At 42.4% G+C, this 24,488-nt stretch overlaps 2 protein-coding genes across 3 annotated transcripts; both read right to left on the bottom strand.

Moving 5' to 3' along the window:
* Positions 1 to 371: 371 nt before the first annotated feature.
* LOC118112415 (probable carboxypeptidase X1) lies at positions 372 to 9,875 on the bottom strand. Of its 2 annotated transcripts, XM_047340697.1 has the most exons (16): positions 9,530 to 9,875; positions 8,123 to 8,269; positions 6,539 to 6,541; positions 6,177 to 6,286; positions 5,951 to 6,090; positions 5,622 to 5,706; positions 4,753 to 4,912; positions 4,582 to 4,673; positions 3,633 to 3,756; positions 2,713 to 2,909; positions 2,439 to 2,618; positions 2,092 to 2,289; positions 1,899 to 1,995; positions 1,456 to 1,595; positions 1,258 to 1,360; positions 372 to 695 (listed from the first exon to the last, which is right to left on the bottom strand). In XM_047340697.1, the coding sequence occupies exons 1-16, from the start codon at positions 9,870 to 9,872 to the stop codon at positions 391 to 393; spliced, it is 2,424 nt and encodes an 807-aa protein (XP_047196653.1). In that variant the 5' UTR covers positions 9,873 to 9,875; the 3' UTR covers positions 372 to 390. The 2 variants fall into 2 exon arrangements, with proteins under 2 accessions (XP_047196653.1, XP_035017593.1); XM_035161702.2 differs by lacking the exons at positions 6,539 to 6,541; positions 8,123 to 8,269.
* Positions 9,876 to 11,000: 1,125 nt separating this feature from the next.
* On the bottom strand, positions 11,001 to 17,535 carry smu1a (SMU1 DNA replication regulator and spliceosomal factor a). The gene is made up of 12 exons (XM_035162035.2): positions 17,427 to 17,535; positions 15,783 to 15,993; positions 15,252 to 15,404; positions 14,979 to 15,089; positions 14,715 to 14,843; positions 14,482 to 14,601; positions 14,236 to 14,352; positions 13,968 to 14,095; positions 13,708 to 13,834; positions 13,429 to 13,596; positions 12,975 to 13,127; positions 11,001 to 12,105 (listed from the first exon to the last, which is right to left on the bottom strand). The coding sequence occupies exons 1-12, from the start codon at positions 17,450 to 17,452 to the stop codon at positions 12,007 to 12,009; spliced, it is 1,542 nt and encodes a 513-aa protein (XP_035017926.1). The 5' UTR covers positions 17,453 to 17,535; the 3' UTR covers positions 11,001 to 12,006.
* Between the last annotated feature and the right edge of the window lie 6,953 nt (positions 17,536 to 24,488).

Below are 24,488 nucleotides of genomic sequence, written 5' to 3'. Positions count from 1 at the left end.
ATGTTAAACAAAGAGAAACTTTTAAATGTTTCACCTGAAAATCTCACTTAATAACCTGCTTATCTACATTAAATTAAAATGCCGAAGACAGTCTTACTATATTTGTGGACATGATGCTTTTATTTTGCAAGAATTGTGCAATTACATACACACAACCAGTTGTTCTGCTGCTCCACAGCAGGAAATGTACTTTTCCATAAATCTGGTGTGTTTTCGTACCAGTGTTGAGTTTAAATAAGAGCATTTATAAAAAGAAATGGGGACATGACTCCAGTGAAATCTGATTGTCTCTGAACTCAAAGTGAACTGAACAAGTCCTGCTTTGTTCTCATGTTATCCTCCACCCCCACCTTCTTCTTCCTTCTTCTTCTTCTTCTTCTCTTCTCTTCATCACACCCTCTTCGCCCGTTTGGCTGCAGCAGCCCGCCTCTGGTTGATGGCCTTCGTGGTGACCCGGAGTTTACGCAGACGCAGCTGACGTAGTTTGAGCTGCAGGTCCCCGGAGAGTTTCCCCCCCTTCCCCATGATCAGCTTCAGCCTCTGCTCGGGGATCTTGGTGAGGCGGAAGTCGCAGATGGTCGGGTAGTGGTCGTACATGACCCGGCAGGTCCTGGAGGAGCGGAGGTATCCCTCTGCGCTCACTGTCACTTTGTACTCGCCGGGATTCAGCAGCCGCCAGTAGTCACCATCAGCAACTGGGAAAGTGTGATGTGGGTAAAGGCATTAAATCAGAATACTATGATGGAGGAATATTACTGTATATTATATTCTTTACTAGCTACATCCACGTTTTCCATATGCATTTGCACTTTAAAACATATGCTACAACTTATTAGAACAATACCTTGAGTGACTGAATAAAAATCTAAACTTCCAAGATTCATAAATGTGTTTATTACCAATGTTTTCATCTGTGTTTGTTTGTATTGTTGTTTGTAAGCAACATTGCAAAAAACTACTGGATAAATTACCATGTGGAAGGTTGTGGTATGAGTCAGGGTAAAATCCATTAAATATTGATCTTGATCAGGGGGCAGTGAGAAATATGGCATTTTGACATTTTGTTAATTTACTGACAAATAATAATAAATGGATCTTGATGAAAAACAATCAGGCATATTAAGGATATCTGATTTCTATGAGCGTGTGAGATTTGGTGCATCTTGGCAGTGATATGTGCCGTATTCTAGTTTTGATGAAGAGAATCTCTAATTATCCTCCTTGATTTAAAATCCGAGGTGAGATGTGAAACTGTACCTGATCTTATATGATGATCGATGTCATCAACTTTTATTACAGCATCTGCTATTCCAGCCTCTGTGTCTTTGTCCCGAATCACACCTTTAATCCCCCGGTGAACCTGGAACAATTTGATGACGTATAAAACAATTTTCTGCAAATAGCGACAAATCAGAGAAAGTAGAGAACTAAAGAGAGAGAAGCACTGATGCCGACCTGCTCCATGTAAACCAGCAGAGACTCTCGGTTGTTCTCCCACTCGATGGGAAGCTCGCTGGCGTGAGGGAACTTATCACAGGACAACTCCACCGTCACCTCGAAGCAGTTGGTGTGGAGGTAACTGAAATCGTTCATACCTGCAGGAGCCACAACACAGGAGCAGCTGTGTTTTAGGCCTGAAGCTGTAAAACTTCACTTCCCTCCTGGACAACAACAAGTCTGTACGTTCAAAATAAAGTTATCCATCTATCTAAGTAATATAGAATTATTGATATGTTGATTGACAGCTAGATACACCAAAGAAATAAAGTTAAAGGGCTCTGGAAAGTTTGACCTTAACACAGACAAATAAAACGATACAGTTCTTAGAATATAAGCTTATGAATTTCAGAAAAATAACTCTAGATCAAGCTAAGTTAAGGAAACGCACACTTTCTTACTTCCTGGTACATTGTGCCAGTCGGCTCCGTTGATGATGTTGTTGTATCTGAGGAAGTCCTTGTTGTGGCAGGGCCTCCGGTCCGGGTTGGACATCACCTGCAGCAACAAGAGATGAAGACAACAACATGGTCACGACACAATGACGACACAATCCAACACTTCCTTCATTCAGCAGGAGGAGGACTGGTGGACCTGATTGGTGCTGGCGTACACTGTGGCCAACCAGCGGAAGAAGCTCTCGTCGGGGGTGGGCGTGTGCTCCCGAGGGGCCCAGTCCCGGGTCATGTCGAACGGGTAGGCGACCACCAGCTCCCCCCCGTGGAGGTTGGCACTGAGGACAAACGGGATGTGCTGCATCCAGTCGATCACGGCTCGGGTTTCTGACGCCACCTGATGTCAGTCAGGGGAAAATAGATCCAGCTCAGATTATACAGATGTTTAGAGGACGTCTTTAACTCAAACCTGTTTTCTCCACTATGACAAACTAAGAGTAACAAATTAAATGGTGTATATATATGTATATATATGTGTGTACGTACGTAGGCCTGCTCAGAGGTGTACGCCTCAGGGATGGGGAAGTAGTGGTTGATGAGCTTGGACCGGTCCGTCTCCAGCTCGATGGCGTTCCACATCTCTGAGTTCAGGTCGGCAAAATTATGGTTCATGTCTATTCCCTCGTAGCTGTAACGGCCCACGGCCCAACCGGCCAGCTCCGAGCCCTGAGGATGACGGAGATGAAGAAGGATGGAGAAGTTCAGGTTGTTTTAATTCATATATCAGGTGTCTGATCATTTTATCCAGAGTCCCAGGCACCTTTTTAAAAGCCGTCTCGTGGCCATCAGGGTTCATGGAGGGCAGGAGGTGGATGCGAGTCTCCTTGACGAGGCGGACGATGCGCTGGTCGCCACGTTTGTATTCTTCACACATGTGCTGCATCAGATTGAGAAGAAGCTCTCGGCCCAGCACCTCGTTCCCGTGCATCCCTGCAACGTATCGGAACTCTGGTTCACCTGCAGGGGGCGGCACCACAAACAAACAGGTTACGATCATAGGTTCTAATATACAGTCTGACAGTTTAATGCTTTTACTTCTGGTGTTGCTCATGTTCAGAGTCCAGACATGTCCAGATGAGTTAATACAGATACAATAAAGTCTATATGAAATTATAAATCAAGACACAGTTAGCAAATAAATCTAATATCTTTAATGTGCAGTTACAATCAGATGCTGTGAGGATGAGGAGTCTGTGCTCAGAACTTTGTTATTAACAGAATCTGTGTTTTCACGGAGAAGGACCTGGATCTCCTTCCTGTTTGCTTCACATACATTTCTCTCACAAGTTGCTCTGAAATCTCACACATCCCCTCAAAACCAATAATGTGGAGGAGTTCCACTTCTCTGAACACTGTGTTTCTGAGAGTCTGCTGATCTGGGTTTGTGCAGATATATATATATATATTTATTCTTTGCATATAAAAATCAGTTTCCCTGCACACGACGACATATTTTAAATGCATGAGGTCGATGAATTGATCTGTTTAACGGAGGTGGATCCAAACAGCAGATTCTGTGGTGCTGGGGTTTTGGTCGGAGTTGTTCTGCAGGAACCAGTAATTTAAGAGTCACCATCCCAGTCCGAAAACTGACACTGGGGCCAGAACTGAGTGATGTCATGATGAGATGCAAGAGGTTATGTTTTGAACCGTCACATCGGTTTTCTCCGAGCGTCTCACCCAGCTCGTGTTTCCCAGGATTGTCGGAGATCTCCATGACGTAGAGCTTCAGGCCCCCGTAGCTCTTTCCGATGCTGTAGATACGAGTGATGTCAGGACACGACTCGTGCACGGACTTCATCAGCTGTGGACAGAAACTCTGAGTGTCAGTGGAATCTGACTGAGTGAGAACATGTGGGCTCGAGTCCCAGCTGGGAAACAAACAAACAAACCACATGTTGAAAGAAAGAAAAACCTCAGAAACTTCTCAAACTTGACATATTTTAACCTCAAATAATATTTGTAAAGTGAATTTCAAGATTTTGTTGAGTTAACTGTCAATTAACTAGTAATTATTTGTCTGTCTCTCTAATAGATATAGACACTAACATGAGTTGAGTAATTTGCTTTATGCGTTTATTGGATGAGACGTAAATTAACATCCACAAATCTGTCTGAACCAAATTTAAATGCTGAGCTTATTCCAACATTCCAACGGGCTCCCACGGTGTTTGTCTCTGTGTGTGTGTGTGTGTGTGTGTGTGTGTGTGTGTGTGGCTGTTTTCTGACCATCAGACCCAGGACGGTGTCTTTAAACTGACCACAGGTAGTAGCAGGTCAGTGAGGACACTGTCACGGTGAAGTGAAACCTCACATAATATTTACTTCTGGTGGTCAGACTGGACCACACACACACACACACACACACACACACACACACACACACACACACACACACACACACACACACACACACACACACACACACACACACACACACACACACACACACACAGTTGCACCTTGCAGGAGTTACTATAAAAATAAACAGTTACATTTTTCAACATGGGAATTTTACATATATCATCTCCCCAGACTTAGTGGTTGTGTTAAATCTCAGTTGAAAAGTCACAGAACATTATCTTCTTTATTAATTTGAGGTGATTCAGGACGCCACTCGCTGTCCTACCTTCCTCATCTCTTTGTAGTTGTGGTGTCTGAAGTCCAGTTTGTCTCTGGACTCACTCGGCTCTGTCTGCCAGGCGTAGATGTTATTTGGATCTATATGAAATTCGAGCGGAGTGTGTTACAACCGTTAAACATTAAAATGTATAACATGAAAACTGCGGGCAGCCCGTACCTGGGAGCGTGCAGCCCAACACCTCGGCTCTCAGGCAGACGTCGCCCTGCGTCCCGTTCTGGTACCAGGTCTGAGGGTTGATCCGGATGTACCGAGCCACAGTGGACGTGTTGAACAGGGCGAGGACGGGGGTCTCTAAGTCCTCGTTCCCCTCGAATACCTGAAACACAGGGAGACACAGAGGAATCCTCTATAATAAGACTCATGTGGACAAATTAATAAACTATCTTTGATTCTATGAAACAGGTAAGCTCCTTGAGAAGATAAAAAAGAAGAAGATAAAGTTATGATACTGAAGTATTAATAAAAAACCTTAATTTAACTTCCACGTGTGCATCTTTGTGAGATTTTTCTCTCTTTTTCTTTATGATTTCATCTTTTTGAGATGAAGAACTTTTTAACTTACAGAATGACGTGCGTGCTCGACAAAATACCACAAAGTCTAGATGATGACTTATAAATATCTTCTTTCACCTCAATGAAAACCATAAATATCAATATCACATAGAAATCTGAACATTTTACCGACACCATTACTCTCAGTGGAAAAATGTGTCTGTCACACATCCACTCATATGTTTTTACTGACATTCAACACATTTAATTTCAGCCCCTGAATTGTAAAATGTATATTTCATCACTTTCTGAGTTGCAACTCATAAGCTGAAGTCTTTTTTAGTAAGAAAATGTGAAAGTGGAAAATTATTTCACTGTAATTCAGCCACTGGCTTTTTCCACAATTACAACAAAGTCCATGAGCGACGTCACTGGTTCAACAACCAGAGCAGCTCTGAAATGTGAAAGAGGGAAAATGTACCAAGGAACAGAAAGTCGGAGAGAATCAGTAACAGCAGAAACTCTTCACTCACAGCTTCTTTGGTCCCGTTCATACTCGGTTTCCAGACCAGAGAGTCGTTGCTGAACTGGACCTTGTAGGTGTGCACCACGTTCCAGCTGTTAGAGAGCGAGACACATGTGCTACATGTTATTCTACATGTGATGTGGAGGAGCTAAGGTCCAAAATAAAAGGTCATCAACCAGAGAGGAAAAAACAAGAAAAGCTAGGTCTTAAAATGATGCTACAGTTAAACTATAGAGGGAAATTGTTCTGAAATAAACATATTTTCATGTTGCTTTATAAAACTACATTTCCCATCCCTCTCCCTGCTGCTATAGAAGCTCTGGGCGAAGCTCTGACCTCCAGATGGAGCTGCGGCCCTGCAGGATGACGCCGGTGAAGCGGGTCGGCCTCCGAGCGTCGACCTCCAGCCACTGATTCTTGTCTCTGTACTGAGCACACCAGCCTCCGTCGTAGATATCTCCATCCTCCACCCCCGACTGAGACACAAGAGAAGTGCACGTGTACCAAGTGACAGTGCTGCAGGAGAGCGAGCGTCTGGTTTACGGTGAGTGTGCGTGGTTACCTGGATGTTGAGGCGGCCGCGGTGAGGTCCCAGCCCTCTGCGTTTGAAGGAGGACGCCCTCAGCTGAGTGTCTCTGACCTTCAGGGACTCCAGGCCCAGCGGAGGACACTCTGACACCATCGACACAGATTTTAATCCCAGTTTCAAAATGATCATGTGATGAGAAGCAGGGCAAGTGGAGGGAGTTTGGTTAATTGGGCATAGACGGCGGTAGATGATTAGTTGAACAAGGTCTGCAGAGGTGTTAACTTAAAACTTAGGTTTCAAAGTGCAGCAGGGATTTGATTTGCCACAGAACTCGTCAGACAGACGCTGGTTGTCTGGAGGGTTCAGTGCCTCTTCCTGGCGTTGGGACGTTTTACTGGCTGTTATAAAGTGTCAGCCTGAGGTTTAGAGGCAACGTGAATAAACACTAAATGTATGTGACATTTCCTTGAAAGGCCGTTTCCCCATTTAGCCTTGTAGTCCAGCTGGATCTCTGTGGAGCTGCTTGTGACTCAAACTGTGTCTCAGCTTTAAAGGAGTAAAGTTTCCTTGTTGGTGTCGACCACTGGACTTCTGCCAAAGCAAAGATTTCTCCTGGACGGACTCAGCAAACGGACACATGATGCCCGGAAGACAAAAACAGTCAATTAGCCTAAAGACAAACTGAGGATCAGGTCTCACTTTGTGTTTTTTGTGCGTTTATTTGATCTCAATATTTTTCTTTGAATGAATCTGAGGACGTAAACTTCCTCTCGAGATAAGAGGGACAACAAACAACCTACTGTCTGCTCCCTGTGTTTATCTAAATCTGATCTGCTTCATTTCCTCTTCCTCCTCACAGGGGACGTCGGGGAGATGGAGACATGAGATGTTTCATCAAAGACGTGTTGCGTCTCATCTTCCTGACTTTTATCCACGAGATCTCAGAGCTTCATCCGCTCAGGATCAACACATATTGAGAGGAGCTGTGCAGGATTACAAATTCAACTGATGATAACTTCACTTAAGTTCACAGAAGTGAATCATGTTGTTTTTGCAGGATTAGTCCGAATTATTAACATGAGTTTGTGTCATTGAAATATGGTTTTAATTGCACAATGTGCTTCAAAGTTGATGCAGTTTGTTGCATGTTCAGGGAACAGTTTGCAAACAGTCGCTGATCAACTGGAACAAATCTTCTTTCACCAACGTGTTTCTGCTCGTGACCTTCGACAGAATCCAAACAGTCTATGTATCAAACGTAGCTGCAGTTTGTAGCATGACTCGTGAAAGAAAAGCAACATGGATGAAAATCTGTGGGCTACACTGATATATTTAGAAAATTAAGTGTTTTATACACAGAATATTGTAAATGAGTGTAATAATCACTGTGAGTTAAACTGTGAATAAACAGAAAATCGATTGATTCTTAATGAGGATCAGCTCTGATTTCCAGACGACCTCCACAACTGTATCTCTGCTTCTCCTCCACATACACACTTATACTTATATAAACACACACACATACTACACTGGGCTCAGTTCCAGGTCCAGTACACACACAAGTATACAAGCAACACAAGAAAACCCTAACCCTACACAAAGCAGCTGTTGGACTGATTGCTGATCCCTGAAGGCAGAAACTGAGACATGCAAACCAAACCGTATTCCAAGGTTAGAATTTAAAGGGGTTCGGGTTAGAGTGGAGAGAAGCAGCTCAGATTAAACGGATTTCTTTGTAAGTCTGGATATACAGGATGTGCTGCCTCAGCCTGGAATCAGATGTTGGGAACTTGAACAGCAAATAGTTGAGAAGTGTTTTCCTGGTGCTTTCCTGCGTTTGCTCCAAATGTGGATCTGCTGCAAATCCTGTTGCAGCAGATCCACTTTGAAGGTGAAAGCACTGAGAACTATTTGCCTCTTATATCTGACCCGTGTCTGAGTGACATGCTGAATCCTTCAGGGCCGATCCCGATACATACGTGAGGCCGCGTCCGTGCCGGCCACTGATTGGCTCACGCTCAGTTTGACCTGCGGTTCGGTTTTCTTAACAAGCTTCTCGCTGAGGACTCGGGGTTTCCTCGGCACCACTTTGGGTTTCTTTGCAACGCTCCTGGTTGATCTCCTCGCTACGAAAAGGCAAACGGTTAAATGCACCAGGAAACACGAACATACGGAGTTTGACTTCAGGTCAGTGGTGTTACTCTGCGCTCTCTAAGTGTGTGTGTGTGTACAAAGTTACTCAACAATGCATGGACGGATGTTCACCAAACTTTGTGGGTATGTGACTTGGGAGCGTATCTCCAGATGATTCACTTTCGGGGCTGATAAATCAAAGGTCAAGGGTCAAGACCAACTATAATATGGTCTGAAAAGCACATTTTGAAATATATCTCTTCAAATAATAGCAAAAAAGTCAATATTTTCAAGGTGTCTGCATCCTATTGGATTTGTGACCTTTTAATGAGGTCATTATGAGATAACATCATTATTACAATGTAGAAAAGTTAGCACTGCCTGATTGAGAGTTTATAGACACGTGCAGAGGTTTGCATCGAATCTTTTAGATAAAACTTTTCTCTCACATTTCATGGAAGGTTATGAGGATTCAGTGCAGGGCTGCAACAAGCAGCACAAACCAACTCTATCATCTGAGACTGTTTTCATGTGTTCTGGGTTTTTTTGGCTGCATATGTTTGCGTCTATTTACATTTCAGTCGATTGGCTGCAGCCCCAGTGAGTGTACAGTTAAATTAACACTTTCATGAACCTGAGGGTTTCAGGAGTTACAGAGAGCGAGGGGTCTTGTAACTCTGTTATTTTTTCACATCTGGTTTTCATCAGTAGAACACGGCTGAAAGCTCTCTGTGCTCACAGGGTAGAATGCGGAACATCCTCCCCCAACCCTCGGACACTGACTCTCTGACCGCAGATATGCGAAGACCAGCAAAGCTCGTTTTCACCCTCTGATAATCTACGAATCTTTGAGGAACATCTGACATCCTCCACAACTCAAACACCTCTGAGCTTCTAGATAGTTTGTTGCATCTGATTTACAAGTTAAACAACACATTTTTAATGGGAGGTTTGTTAACAGTCAAACTGACACACAACGTTCAAAACAGTAGTTTTTTACATCACCACAGATGTTTTTCTTCACAGGAAAAGGAAACACGTGAAACCAGAGTTGTACAAAAGTACAACTATAGTGAAGCAATAATCCTTAAAACAGGTCAAATCTATAAATCAAAAGAGTAATATTGAATCCACGTTATATTATTAATTTAACAATTACTTCTTGCAGAGTTTTTGATTGGAGATCAATGGAATTAGAATAAAAACAATAGAAAATTTTATATTAATTCAATATTATTTCAGTGGGCACTCACCAAACTCCAGAGGCCCTTCATCCTCTTCCTCAGCTTCTGGTCTGGGAGCTTTTCTCTCGGCTGTTGCTTCAGTCACATGCTTGCTGCTCGTCTGAGGTTTGTCTGTTGTGAATCCAGTGGGGGGGTCTTCAGTGTTGTTTGCAGCGCTCACAGTGTTTCCTGCAGAAAAGGGGGTCACAGTCGAAGGAGAAGCAACAGTGGATGTCACTGAGTCGTCAGCAGGTCCGGAGGAAACGAGGATAAGTGATCCATGATGCAGAAACACGAGCAGAGTGAAGAGCAGGACTTCAGCCATAGTATCTGTGAACTCTGCAGAAACTCCAGTGACTCCACAGACACTCATTCATCCTCCCTGAGCCTCACTGGCAACACACCCACAACACAGGAACCACATCCGGGCACAGATGAAGAAAATAAAACCCAGGAGGACGAGATGTATTTAATGCACCAGGAAACACGAACATACGTGATATAATACAAAACTATGTGAAGCCTATTTCTGCCAGTGAGAGAAAAGAAAGGTAAATGCTGAATCGAAATTGAGATTAGTCATACTTTTTGAGATTCTAACTTATTATTTTAAGGAAGTTTCTCATAATATTGACTTTAAAGTGACAGAAATGGATTTCCATAAAAAGCAAACAAATTTAAATATCTGATAAGAGATTAAACCTTTCAATCATAGTTTTACAAAAATGCCAAGGAAAGGAAAAGTTGTTATTCTGTCGTATGATGGTAAAATTAATATATTATGGTTTTAGGCTTTAGGTTTTTGGATAAATGAAGGAATTTGAAAGCAACATGATTCACAACTTTCTGATGTTTTAAAGACACAATAGCTCAAGAGAATAATCAGGATGAAATTAACCTTTTGTTTATACAGACATATCAGGTTTACTTGCATATCATGTCTGAATATCACACTTAGTTTTTCTGCTCAGAATTTAAAGCTTGTAATGATGCTTTGCATTAAAAAAATGTTTTATTCAAAAATATTATAAACACAATTCCTGGAAACTCTTTCTTTTAATTCCATATATTACACTTATTATTGCTTGTAAAAAGAGCAACTTTGAAAACATCAGCATCTATAACCATCTTAACCTTGCTTTTATTTTGAAGGTGCAACTAAAGCCCTGTCATGTCTCTTCCTGTCAGACTTGACTCTCCTCTCTGCAGATGTTGAACCAACAGCCGCTCCACCAAAGTTTATCCACGGATTAAATGCAGTCAACCCTCCTCTTCATCGAGGAGCAAACTGTTCAGTCCTCTTCCTGTTGCACAAAGGCTCCGTGCATGGCTGGAGAATTTCTCCTAATAACACACGTCTGCTTAAATCTCCTGCAAAGACATTTAGTGACGGTCGTACAGTGACCTCTGGTGTCCTTGATTCTTTAAACCTTCTGTACAGTTCAGAACTACTCAGATACTTTGATTCTCCACCAACACAACTCTCAGACGCTCGTTCCAGTTCTGGTTAAATAGCTTTAATGGCAAAGACAAGAAACACACGGGACACTTGAACATCCGAGTTACACAATCTGTGGTTTGGGTGAATTATTGGTCACTTATGCACTGAGGGAAGTTTCCTAAATCACCCGGGGGCCTAACTCCAGGAATAAGAAATAAAAAAGATGCCTGATTAAAAAAAAGAAGAAAGAAAATATAAAGTCTCTACAAATTCACGTTTTGAAAAGGGAGGAGAGAGGATGACTTATAAAACTGAAATGTGTTGTTCTATATTGCAGAAGGCGACAGTGTGACTTGAGGAAAGACACACAGACACACAACTTTTTAACCAGGTCTTCTTGAAAAGACAAAAACAAAGATGTAAAAAAATATATTTACAAAAAATGGAATTTTCAAAACAAGAACTAAAGTCTTGTTTCTGTCTCGTTCTGAACATCTGACTCCTCAACTGGACCTGAACCCTCTGGAGTCGTGAAACCTTTGTGAGAACAGAAATGGAAAATGTCTCTTGAGTGACTGTAACGTGCTTTTTAAAGCAGCTTTCATGAGACCAGTTAGTTCTTTCCGCCACTTGAATAACATGACACCCTCTGTTTCAAACTCAGTGTCACAAGTTGCTTTGTAAGATGCACAGAAACAGTTTCTATGAACTTGAACAAACTGAAAAAGTAATTTAAAGATATAAAAAGAGTCAGATTTGAGAAATTGAACGAAACATTTCCAGTAAAAACTACTGGAAAGATGAACCTTTACTCTCAGAGGTCGAGGTAAATAAAGCTCAGCTGCACAAACATCCAGCTGCATGTTCTCAATCACACAACATTTGTTTTTTATTAATTACACACAATGACCAATTCCGCGTGAAAACATGCAGCTGGATGTGACGGATCATCGACGTGTGCGTCCACACGAACCCGGGAGAGATTCACTGTGGATGAACACAGAGTCCAGAGAGAGGAGAGCGGCTGCCCAGTGAGAACGTCCAGTTTCAACCTGGTGTCCACACGTCAAGGCTTCCAGAGCTTCAGAAGGCCGTCCTCACTGTAGGTGCCGATGAGGTTCTGGTGCGGGTGGTGGGCGATGCCGATCACATCCTTCTCGTGGATCTGGAGGGGGGGGGAGGAGAGAGAGATGTGAGCGAGATGCTGTGGTTCATAGCGAAGAGGAAGCAGTAGAGAGGAAACTTCAATATCAAACAATGCTGATTCTAGGTGGAGTTTCATTAAGTTGGAAAAATGATGATGTCTAAAGTGACCTTCAGCAGCTACAGATACAATCCTGGAGTAATAATGAAATCATTTGTTCTAGCAAAAGTCGTAAATCACAAGAATTTACAACAAGCATAAATTCAGTATTAAACCAAATCAGTGCAACAAAAAATGAAACTATGCTGAAATGACCTTTGGACATCAAAACAAAACAATTTATATAAATATAATATTCTGGTTGTGGTAATTCTTCCTTCTCAAAAGACAGCATGTCTATAAACAAGCATATACATTATTATCTTCCTGGGAAAACTAGGAAAAATCTTTTTAAATGTATGTAAATAAATAAATATGTGGTAATATCATTTAAACACGTTAAAAGTCTTTATAGTTATTAGGGTGTAATTACAAAAAGTAAAATTTTAGTTTTAGTTTTGTCTTATTGTCTTTAATTTTCTAGCACTTTAAACTACACTATCCTGAATGAGAGATGCTATACAATAAAGTTAGATTGAAAATACAGTAAAGTCCAAACAGGTTTGTTTACAGCACATGAAGAAAATGCAGCTTTGTCTTTTCTTGTTTATTATTAATATTATTATTTAAAGGTGGTCCTTTTCTCTCTGATGTTGTTTTAGTTATTCTATCACATATTCACATCCTGCTTTCAACACTTGGATCAAAACTTCACAGGGAGAACTTTGTGTATCAGCAGCAGATGAGCGAACACGCTGTGATGTCTCCGTCTCTTTGATGCAGCCACGTACCGTCAGTGTTCTCTCCAGTTTGCCCGTCACTGTGCTGAAGCAGTAGAGCACAAAGTCCTCTCCCACGCAGTAGATCCACTCGCCGCGGGGCGACAGCGTGCAGCACACAAAGTCACCGCCTTCCCTCTTACCGGAGCTGAAGCTCCTCACGATCTGCACCAGGAATCCAAACACACACAGCATGAATGTGAGAAGGTAGGTGGGCAGTTTATTACCCTGGTTTCATAATGAAAACATTTTTAAAACCCTCAGTATTCAAAGTGTTGACGACATTGGGGTTTGGAAATTACAACCGTTTGCTGTTTATCGTATTTCAACAAAAATAACCTACATTTCAAATTTGTAGAAAAAAGAACCTGATCTCCACATTCAAGTGTAAATAATGTTTCAGCAGCAGAGAGTGTTTCATGAATAAAGAGCTGTGATGTTTGATGTCGTGGTGGTTTACACGGACCTGTCCCTGCATGTTCATGATGACCACCGTGTTGGAGCGGTTACACACGACAAAGTGCTCCGGGTTCTTGGGCAGAATGATGACGTTGTTGACGGTGATGTCGGTGCCGGCCGACGTGCCCAGAGGTTTGTAGGTGTTTGAGCACTCGCTGGTCTTCATGTTCCAAACCTGGAGGAGAAGACACAGACCATAATACACATACTGTTAGTAAAGCGAAGAAGAAAAGGAAATGAAGGAATGAATAACGTGGATGTTTCTTTCAGCAGCTGCTTCTCTCACCTTCACTGTCCCGTCGGAGGAAGCGCTGAGGACGTGGTGACCATCCGGTGTAAACGTGGCCTCGTTGACAAATGAGGAGTGACCACGGAACTCCTTCAGAGTTTTACCTGACTTCAGTCCATGGATTCTTCAGAAAAACACACAGAAACAACGTTCACAAACATTATCCAAGGACTCAACTCCTTCCACAGCGGACTTTCATGAATCTTAGATAGAAAACAAAGGGTTGAAGGTGTTTGGTGTTTCAGATCGGAGTTTACCTGATGGTCTGGTCAAAGGAGGCGCTGAGGAGCTGGCTGCTGTCTTTACAGAAGCTCACGCACGTTACTCCTTTGCTGTGGGCACGTTCGAATCTCCTCAGACACTGACCGCTCTGGATCTTCCAAACCTAAACACACACGTAAACATGTTTTAATGGCAATTGAAATGTCTTTCTTCTTGTTGATAATAGCATGAAGTTATTTTTAATGTTCAATAACAAAATAAAATCAAAACACGAGTAAGACACAAGTAAAGTTTGTCCTCTACCTTGATCTTTCCATCCTGCGCTCCGGTAGCCAACATCTCTGTGTCCCGGCTGAAGCCCATACACAACACGGCATCATCCATCATCATGAAGTTGTCCTGAGCCTGGTACTTCAGATCCTTTACACCACAGGGAAACAGTTACTTCAACAGAGCAGGTGTCATTTTGAAATAAGTATGAATGTAATGTGACATTATCTGGAAAGGAAAATCCGGTTTGTGTGTGCGTCTCTCTTGTGCGTCAGCTACCTTTCTGATTTTGCCGGTGGTGAAGTTCCAGACCTCGATGAAGCCGTCCACGGAGCCTGTGACCAGGTACTGACCGTCGGGGGAGAACCGGGAACATTCCACATGAGATTTCTGTCCAAACTGTGGAGGGGAGAAAAATAAATCGCATTTGACAACATGTTTCCTACAAAAACAAGAGTGTGCTTGGCTGAGTGCAGCCTTCTACCATCTGTACGATGGGACGGTGTTGGTACCTTGACGTGTCTGCAGAGCTGAGTGGGGAAACGCTCCTCCTCCACATCTTTCACAGCAGCTTTACCCCTGAACAGATCAATGGTCATACCAGGAGGAAGGAGACCCTGGTGCTGCTGCCACTTCAGTGACTGGTGGAGAAAGAAAATCCTCGTTAGGACTTTATATGGATGGTAGCAGAACTTTTATGTATTAGAAGTATTAATAAAAAAAGCACAAACATGCACACGTCACTCATCCAACCTGCAGATTTATAGAGCACATACCTGTCCCAGCAGAGCCATGAGACGAGAGGGGGGCACCACACTGACCTCCCCGGCCAGGGCATGGGCGATGGCCGCTCGGCGCTTCTCCTTACTGCTGCCGTCTGGGTACGCCTGAATGACAGGAAACATAAATACTAAAAATACAGCTCGAGACAGAAACACAGATGCGTCAGCTGTTCTTTTATAATAACATTTAGAACTGAACCAGTGTGTGTCCATGATGATAAACCAGCTGCAGGGTCGTCACCGCTCCACCGGCTGGTTTGGACTCACCTCTCTGGGGTCGAAGTAGGAGCGAGCCAGCAGGTTCTCCAGGTTGATGTATCTCTCTGGTTGGGTTTGTTTGAGCATGATCATGGGGTCAGTCTGCCTGAGAAGGGAACGAGCCGCTCCCAGCTCTCTCAGCTCAATCAGCTCCAGCACAACCTGGTCAGGAGACAACACACAGTCCGATTCAGAACAAAGGAGATTTCAGCTGTGATCTAGGTTTAAATTGGGAGATCTTGAAGCAAATTAGGCTTTTCTTTTGAGACAATCAATTAAAACATCTACAGTAAGAAGAATTATAGATGAAACAAACTTCTTCATTGAATAGAAACAATAGAATTTACAGATTTCTGGACAGTAATATCATAACAATGCCACAAACAACAACACTACAGAAAAGACATCAGCAGAAATCAACAGTTAGATATCTACAAAATACACCTGGCATTCAGTTTATAAAGTGGTAAGAGCATGGGCATAAGAAGCATGAGTTGACAAGGAGATAAAATGTAGACGATGTTTGAATCCAACCCTCACCTGTTCATAAAGGTCTATCAGAGTCTTGTCTGGGAGCTTCAGGGACTGGATGGCTTGAAGGACAGTGTCCCAGTGGCCACTGTTGATGTCTGCAACAAAACTCTCAATGCTGTCCACGGTGTTCAGGGACACTGTGGTCTCCTCCTGCAGGGTGACCAGGGTCCGGTGCAGATTGTTTTCTTTCAGATACTGCATGATCAGACGGATCACGCTGTGGAAAACACAAATGATGCAAGTTGTTAAATTAAATATATCAAGACGGAAAGAAAACTGATCCAACAAAGAGTTGAACACACGGTCGTATAAGTATAATTAACAATAGTGAGATGAAAACAAACTATTGGGTTAGATTAATTTTGCCGCCTCAAAAGTGAAGTGGTAAGGATTATTACAGATTATTCTTATTGGCACATACACTCCTGAGTTATAAGCATTTCAGATGTTAAGATTATTTATTATCACACCATGAATCCATCAGAGAATCAGAAGAACGAGTCCTGCAACAGACGGTCTATGATCTGAACGTCTTTTTGCGTTAACTGCATTTAGTGTGAAGTGATAAATATTAAATATCAATGGTGTTATATCTGAAAGCATCTTCACTTTACTTTGAATGCCTACAATGTTTACACCGTGCTGCATGTAAACAGGGAGCTGCAGGAAGTGTGAGATACTGTGGAAAAGGTGATTCACAAGTTGTGTCAATAACAACAACTCGCTTATAACAATAATTATTCAAACATATAAAATCCAGACACAGTTCACATCTTCTACTTATGTTGTTTCGCTAGATAAATAAATAGAAACTTTATTGATCCAGAGAGAAACACTACAAACTGTCACTGTAAAGAACTTTGTGCTAATGGAGACATTGAAAGTTGTTTTAAGTAGAAGGTGATTGAATGACACAAATACTGAAGCCAAATATTAATACAGATATAAAGATAAATAACTGAAGCTTTATAAAGTTGTGCATTAGACTAACACAGCCTGTGAGGTGATGGTGCAGCAGAAAACTGTGCAAGAGTAAAACCTGAAATACAAGACATGTAAGGAATATAAAATCAAATAAAGATAAACACAGGCAACAAGGGTAATTATTAATATTTTAAAATGAATTGGATTCTGCAGGAATTTGACAAATCCAATATTAGCATCAGCCTCAAACATCTGTCACTGGAAACACGTTAAACTGGGAGATTTTAACTGGGAAATCTATTTTACCATCAAACATTGGTTCTGCTCCTGTTGTGACTTTAATTGAATGTTTGTAGTTTAACTCAGGATCCACTGGGTCTGCAGCATCTAGCAGAGCAGCATGAGCTAATGCTAACTGACTTTAGCTCCACCTTCAAACTCCATCTAATCCACAGTGAAGTGGTGACAAATTGAAACAGGATCATTTAATTCATCTAATAAACCAGAAACACTTCAACCCGAAGTTAATTCCGCTTCACAAACAACTGAACCAGAGCCAACAACCGCACGTTAGCTTAGCTCCTGGGTTAGCTTGTAGCGCTAATGCTAACACAGGCTGAACCAGGCCTCGTCGAGACGAACTGGGATTTAAACGCGGATTCGGACCCGAGTCGGTTCGTGAAGGAGGAGAAACAGACGGAACATGAATGAATGTGAAGAACTCACTCTGCAGATTCCACCTCCAGAGACATGATTATTAATCTGAGAGCAGCAGCTGATCTGAAGCTGGGACACAGACACGAGCACAGGCGCTAACACGGAAGTACCGGGCGGACAGGGGGGGCGGATTTTCACAATAAAAGTCCAAGTGGAGGATGAGGGTGTGAATTCAAATTAAATTCAAATTTTTATAAACTTTATTTGTCCCCAAAGGTTAATTCTCAGAAAGAAAACAACAATGACATCAGTGCAATACACTAATTATCAAGTAAGAGCAGGATTAATAGGAATGTACGTACAGGACCAGGTAGCAGCAGATGAATACATATTGTAGCGTATGAATAAATATATATACAACAGATAAATACATATACAGATTATGCACAGTTAAGGTGAATGAAGATGTGCAGGAACAGGGAGCAGCAGATGAATAACTCTTGTAGCATATGAGTAAATATATATATACAGCAGATGTGTAATAGATAGTATAAATACAGCAGCGGATAAATAAATCTAAAGCTGATGAGTTAGTATATAGTGGGGGTGTGTAGGGGAATGTCTGTGCTTGGGCAGGGGGGAGAATACGAAGAGTGTGTGACTTTAATACATGTAATGTTTGTTGTTATACTTGTTCTAAGAACGATTATCATTATGTGCTATAATAACATTTGTCATATAATAATTATTTATTATTATTATAGGTTCAAGGTGAGACCTTTGAATCTATAATCAACACATACCTTCACTGTATTTTCTGGTAAAACAACTGAATTATTATTCTGGCAGAATTAATAATACCTGTTAACATATATTCCATTAAACTGTATTTTCTCTCCTCCCTATAAGAGGTTAAAGTACAGATACTGTAGGTTTTTCTCCCCTGAAATATATAATGTATAATAATAACGTTATTATAAGTATTTGGAAATTGCACAGCCTTTGATATTCCTCTTTTTCCCCGAGATGATCAACGGGTGGTGCTATCAGCACAGCTTTTCTCTCAGAGGCCCTCTTGACTCCTTCCTCGCTGCCAGTGAAGGTCTTTCAAGGTTATGATGATGAGGCTCAGTGCAGCACCACTTCAGTCGGCGGTCCCGAGGCCTGGGCTTGATTGTTTTTCGGCAAATCGCGACATAATCCTACTCTGAGCCTCATCCACATTGGAAATGAATTTGGCACCAGGAACGCAGCAGACCACGCTTGGATCCATTTGCCTTTGCAGATGGAGAGAAATATTGGGACGTGATGGGGGGAGGTGGAGAGGACGGGGAGGGGAGGTGTTTTCATACATTGCCATAACACCGCAGTCATATATGAATATATTAACACGCGAGCAGAGGGAAGACGTCAATATGATTCCGCCGTCTCCTGGCGTGACAAAGCAGACGCTGTTGGGAAAATGTTTCCCAGTGAGGGAGACACCGCCACCATGCTGGAAGAATGACAGCGAAACAAAGGGCTGTAATGTAATCACTTTATCCTTTCTGAGAAAAACAAAGAAAGTTCTATATTTATGTGAGGCGCCAGATAAACGTAGCCCACCCATTATAATTAGAACACATTACCACCACGGCATCTCCTCTGGAAGGATTTAGAGACAACAGACACACGTCAACTGTGTTTATTCACATCTAATTCATTCATTTGATGTTTTCAAGCAAAGAATAAAGTGGAAGAGAAAGTCCTGACATTCATGAACTAAGTATTCATCTGCTTTTCACTGCCTCAAAAATCCCATCTTTTCCCAAGCAGGTACTTCTGCCTCCTTGGCCCAATCTTCACAACTCAAATCTCTTGTGTTCTCATGGAAACCATTTAAAAATGCTTCACTGAAAAAAAATGACCACTTGGCCACACTGAACACTCGCTGACAATAATAATAAATCAAAGTGCGGCGCCAAAGGGAGATTTACAGTGGAATGAACCAATACATGACAAGAGGGCTGAGGAAGACGAAGAGGAGGAAGAGCACCATCCAAGCTGGATCTGCTCAGACAGACCAGATTACAACTTCTGTTCAGGCGTCAGACAGCGATCCAACTTTCTTTAAACTCAGACCATTTAGGTTTAAGTTTCCTGTGCTCTCATTCTGTTGTGGAAGTGACATATTTACAAGACTCATATCTATGAATCTGTGCAGCTTGAACGAATTTAAGGAACAGTTGGGCCTTGTTGTCACCGTCCGGGGTCTTTCGGTAAGGAGTTCCATCTTGTTCCCGTCTGCGTGAGTTGTCCCCCAGGTATGTGTTCTAATGATTGCCATTCTTATTTCTGTGTTCTGCTCTGTTAAGTTTATCGAGAAGCATAAGAACTGTCAAACGTTTCCCAAGCTTCCAAATACTTGTGATGTATGTGATGTGATAAATACCTTCTGTACATCATAGCTGAGCTTCAGTGCCGTTACTTTTTAATAAGGATTAATGACATAATACACATAATAGTGAATCTCAGTGATGTCTTGTCAGCTACAGGATTACAGGTGTGCTGTCAGAGTAAGATGCACGGGCTTTTCTGAGATTAGAATAGCAAAGATGATTTGTGTGCATGCTACGCTCTGCACATTCTCAAACATGGAGATATTGAAGGACAAAAAGCACGTGTGTGTCAGAACACGACTCCGGTTGAGATGCTGTGCCACAGATTCACGATCCAGATCAGAATAGGAAACTGATAATTGATGTGAGACAGTGTCAGATCCATTGAGCGTCACATGGAAGTGTGAACAATATCCTGAACTTCGACACTTTCTCATGCAGTGTGAGCTGAGCCGTATGGGCTTCAGATCTGCAGCCTGTTTCACCAGAGACCACAGCCCTGGGTGTCAGAGTCTGACGCTCTGTGTGGCAACGACTCCTTCCTCCCTCCTTCAGACTTGTTGTGTTGGCTTAAAGATGTCAAGGTACTTCCTCCTGTGCTTCTGTGTTTCTCCAAGACCAAGAACGCTTCCATCGCCCCAAATCTCGTCCTTCGCCTTCAGATCCTGCGAATCCACGTTAAGAATCCATTTATAAGGATTACCAGTAACCAGCCGATGCAGAACACACGACTCTGTGAATAAAAAACAGCCAAATTAAACATCAGAGCCTCGTTGCTTTGTTTGGTTTTTGTTTATGTCTCTTTAAGAGCTTTGCCCTTGAGTGTAACTGGCGGCTGAACACAATGAACAAGGGTCCATTAATTTAAGGAGCTACTCACGGCTCCTTGCTAATGGCTGATTTCTCCGTCAGTCAGTCAGCCCCTCGAGTAACGAGTGGCGGTGGGAGGAATGTGTGTGTGCGCTCTCGTGACTGTGTGTCCCTGAGAGGTGTTGGTGATGGGGCTGCTGCTGCTGCTGCTGCTGGTTGGTAGTAAGGCATTCAACCTTGATGGATTTGCTGCTCGGATCTGAGCCTCAGCCCAATCGGCACGTCCATTATTCCGAATGCTCGTATTATAAAACCAAAAGGGACTCATTGAGAAGCCCTTATTGATGTCCTCAACCTCCTTCACACACAAAAAAATTGGAATAAGGACCAACGCTGTAGCCAAAGAACAGTATTCAGTTTGCCGGAGAGCAGGTGCACGAACCCACACAAAGCCACAGAATCGGGCTCTATCGTGCTGCAGCAGCTTGCGTTGCAGCTCCATGAATTACGGGTCATCAAGGCGACAAAGCACTGAGCTGGAAATGGGATTGTGCCTGTAAGGCGGCGAACCAGGCAGCGCCCACGTGAGCTGATATACGTTCGTCTCTCAGCAGTCTGGAGAGGAGAGATACACACCGTGTTTCCACCTGTAACAATGCAAATGGAAGCTCTCACTTCCCGGGTGAATGCTGCTGCCGCTTCTCATTGAAAAGCTCCCGGGGCTGAAGAAAAACACCCGCAGAGTGCTGACACGACTCGGTGGTTTCAAGTGGGTCTTTCTCCGCTTGTTCCAGCGCCTGCACACGTTAGTCTGACTCGAGGTGTCAGGTTTTTCTTAAAAATTCACTGGAGGGCTTTGTGGACATGCTTTCAGAATGGCCATGATACACTTTGAGATGTCAAATATTTTTGAGGACACAGAAGAAGCTTGCATGGCAGTCTGTAGTTCCAGGTCAAAGCTCCTCAGGTCTCTCCACCAGGAGCCTGAGGAGCAGAGAGTGAGGAAATCTAGTGCAACTAATTTAGTTCAGAAGCTGATTCAATGAGTTAAATCACTCAGTGTGATCAGTAGTAACCCAGTAATTGCTGGACAGATTTGATTTGAGGATGTATTTGATGACTTTGCATCATGAAAGACAAGAAGGTCAGAATTCAGAAGGTTGCTGTTTATTAATTTTCCATTTGTATATTTGTGTATGTTTATGCTTGTATATAATTCATGGTATTTATGGTTGTTATTCATATGGACTCACCCAGGGCACCACACAAGCTAGAACCACCAGTGAGAAGGGGACACCAAACATCATATAGTCCACAGTCTGATTAGATAACATCCTAATGAACTGCTTTGAATGACACGAAGACAAACTACTCTTTGCTTCACGCTCTTCTCCACATATGTACATTTCACAAAGCAGCTCCACTGCTGGTGGAAGAGGGACATGTTTTCATTTCTTGCTCAAATTAAAAAACCCGAGAGCCTTTTCTTTAGAGAAGCCTGTGACCTCGTATGACTATAAAATCTTCAGTGTTACAGAGCAACGGATAAAAAGCCTCGGATCTTCGTATTGAGACTCACAATTAAAAACCTAATTGTCCTCAGGAACCCATAGTAGGAGAATGTGGAAGGTTGAAACGAGGTTATTATGCAAAACGCAGAAGACAAAGGGAGGCTGTTTGCAGTTAATTAACGTAGTAATTCTCTTCGTAAGGTCTAATAATTTATACAGCAGCGAGGATGCGGTTGCGTAGGTCTCTCTCTCTGTGCTACTGTGTTGCACCGCCTCGCTTGTATAGCCTGGCCTGACCACTCATTTGTATGCTCCTCACGCTCCTCCCAGAGAGTTATTGATTCCCCCGGTCTCGTTCATTGGCATGCACAGGCACGATAATAAGTAAATCCATCTTCTGCCAGTCCCCGCAGAAGGGTCCTGAGGGGGAAGAGGCCAACATATGGAGGTCCAATTTTTCTTCTGTCGTCTTTTGTTCAGGATTACCGAGGTATTGTTCTGTCCCGCACGGTCCCAGCACGCCACACTGAGCCAGGCTGTGAAGAGCAAGGGGACTCGGGAAGGTTTGGGATATTCGGCGGCACAAAGAATCCAATAATAGAGTAAATTCATCCGTGGTGGTTTAATTAGTGTGTGGTGCTGGGCTGGAACAAAGCTCGTGGATGGGATACAAAGACTCGAGCAATGACTCAAGTACACTTCATGGGACAGATCCACCCAAATTAACCTACAGGGGGGGGATTGTTTCATCAATTTAACAACTGAACGTTCGGACCAAGTCTTTGTTCCATTATTTACTTCTGGTTTGTTTTGGTTTCACATTGTAATTTAGGGAGTGCACTAAAGACCGTTGATGACATATGTACGTCTTGTGGTCATCACAAACGTGGACTTGACATTGAATCGTTTGTAGACGGACGTGCATCTGATGTTGGCGTCTTGATTAGTCCACAGAAAAAAGTTGTCTTTCCGTTAGACTGGAGGAAATGAATTAACCAGTTCACTTTGTCGGAGGTGAAGACTGCAGCTGCTACTGAAGTGCCTCTGTCCTGTCATTCGTCTTCTTCTTAAATAAACTAGTCCTCTACCAACAATACTAACAGTTGATATGATAGCATCTTAAGAATGTTTTTCTTGAGAAAACAATGTGCTTTGTTAAAAAATATCTTCAACGCTGTGTGGTTTTGTTCAAAGCTTTAAAGCTAACTGTAAAGAAGGAACGACTTAAACTTGCACTTTACTGAATCACGGACAATTGCGATGTAATTGGTCCCTCTGTGTAAAGTGTGGCCCCTTTATGGCCTCTGATTTAGATCTGCGGCTTCTTCTTCTATTGTTTAATACTGTCTCAACTTCCTGATCCAGACCGAGAACACCTCTTCTGGTCGGAAATAAATCTTTGTCCGTTTGTCTGGACCGTGGTCTGAGGAACAGGTAGAAGTGAAAAAAGCCTCGGAAACAAGTACAATACGGACATTTTGAAGTATTAAATATATTCCAGTTGATTTTTTTGGCCTTATTCTTCCCACACACTGGGTTTTTCTATATCGTGTTAACATGTCAACTGTCCACTTGGCCTCCGAGACCCCGGTGGTTTTCACAGGAAGTCCTCAACATTTCATTCTTTGCTGATTGAGGCTATTTTCACTCTTCCACAGCAGCACATCTCAGCATGGAGACGATTTCAAGCTGAAATAATGGCCGTGGACTGTCAGTGTGCCCCATGGCAGTTGTCATCTACAGAGACAGGAGTGGCGTGCATGGCTCCTTTTCAAATATTGGATTGGGGTGGAAATCATCGGTGGGTTTCTACAGCGGCGACTGCAGAAATGGAACAAGAAGTGTGAAATGTCACTGCCTCTCCTCATCTGTCGTAGAGTCATATTACTTTTTTCTGTGGCATTTGGTCTCCACTGGAACGGGCCGGAGCGTCACAAGTGAGTGAATGAACAGAAATAGCCCATTTTGCAAAGGTCATAATGAGAACCAGATTGGCCCTTTTTTTTCATATTTGCATTTTGAATTTATGATGCCTGATATAATAAGGTGCAATTACTGTCATGATGAGTGGAGTCTTATTTTTCGCACCGAAGAACAAAGATTTTTATAGTATTTGCTTTGTGAGAAGAACATTTGACATTTTCATACAATTATACTTCTTTTATTACTTTAACATTTTCACAAATGAAGAAATTGCTTGTAAATACAAATTTTTGTTGTCGAGTTCTTATCCTTTGCTCATTATATTTGTGTGGGATTGAAAAGGTCAAGAAAAAACTGCCTGGTTCAATGAAGCTCCTACAGCGATTGGTAGAATATATAATAAACCAAGGCTGTTCTGTACTGACGGATGTTTTCTGTATGCACATGCACTTCCATTAATCCTATGTACAGTAATTAGAAATAGAAAGATAAGCTTCTTAAGTCGTCTT

This window comes from Hippoglossus stenolepis, chromosome 7 (assembly GCF_022539355.2).
Source record: "Hippoglossus stenolepis isolate QCI-W04-F060 chromosome 7, HSTE1.2, whole genome shotgun sequence".
NCBI lineage: Eukaryota > Metazoa > Chordata > Actinopteri > Pleuronectiformes > Pleuronectidae > Hippoglossus > Hippoglossus stenolepis.
This window is presented reverse-complemented; position numbering and strand designations above follow the sequence as displayed.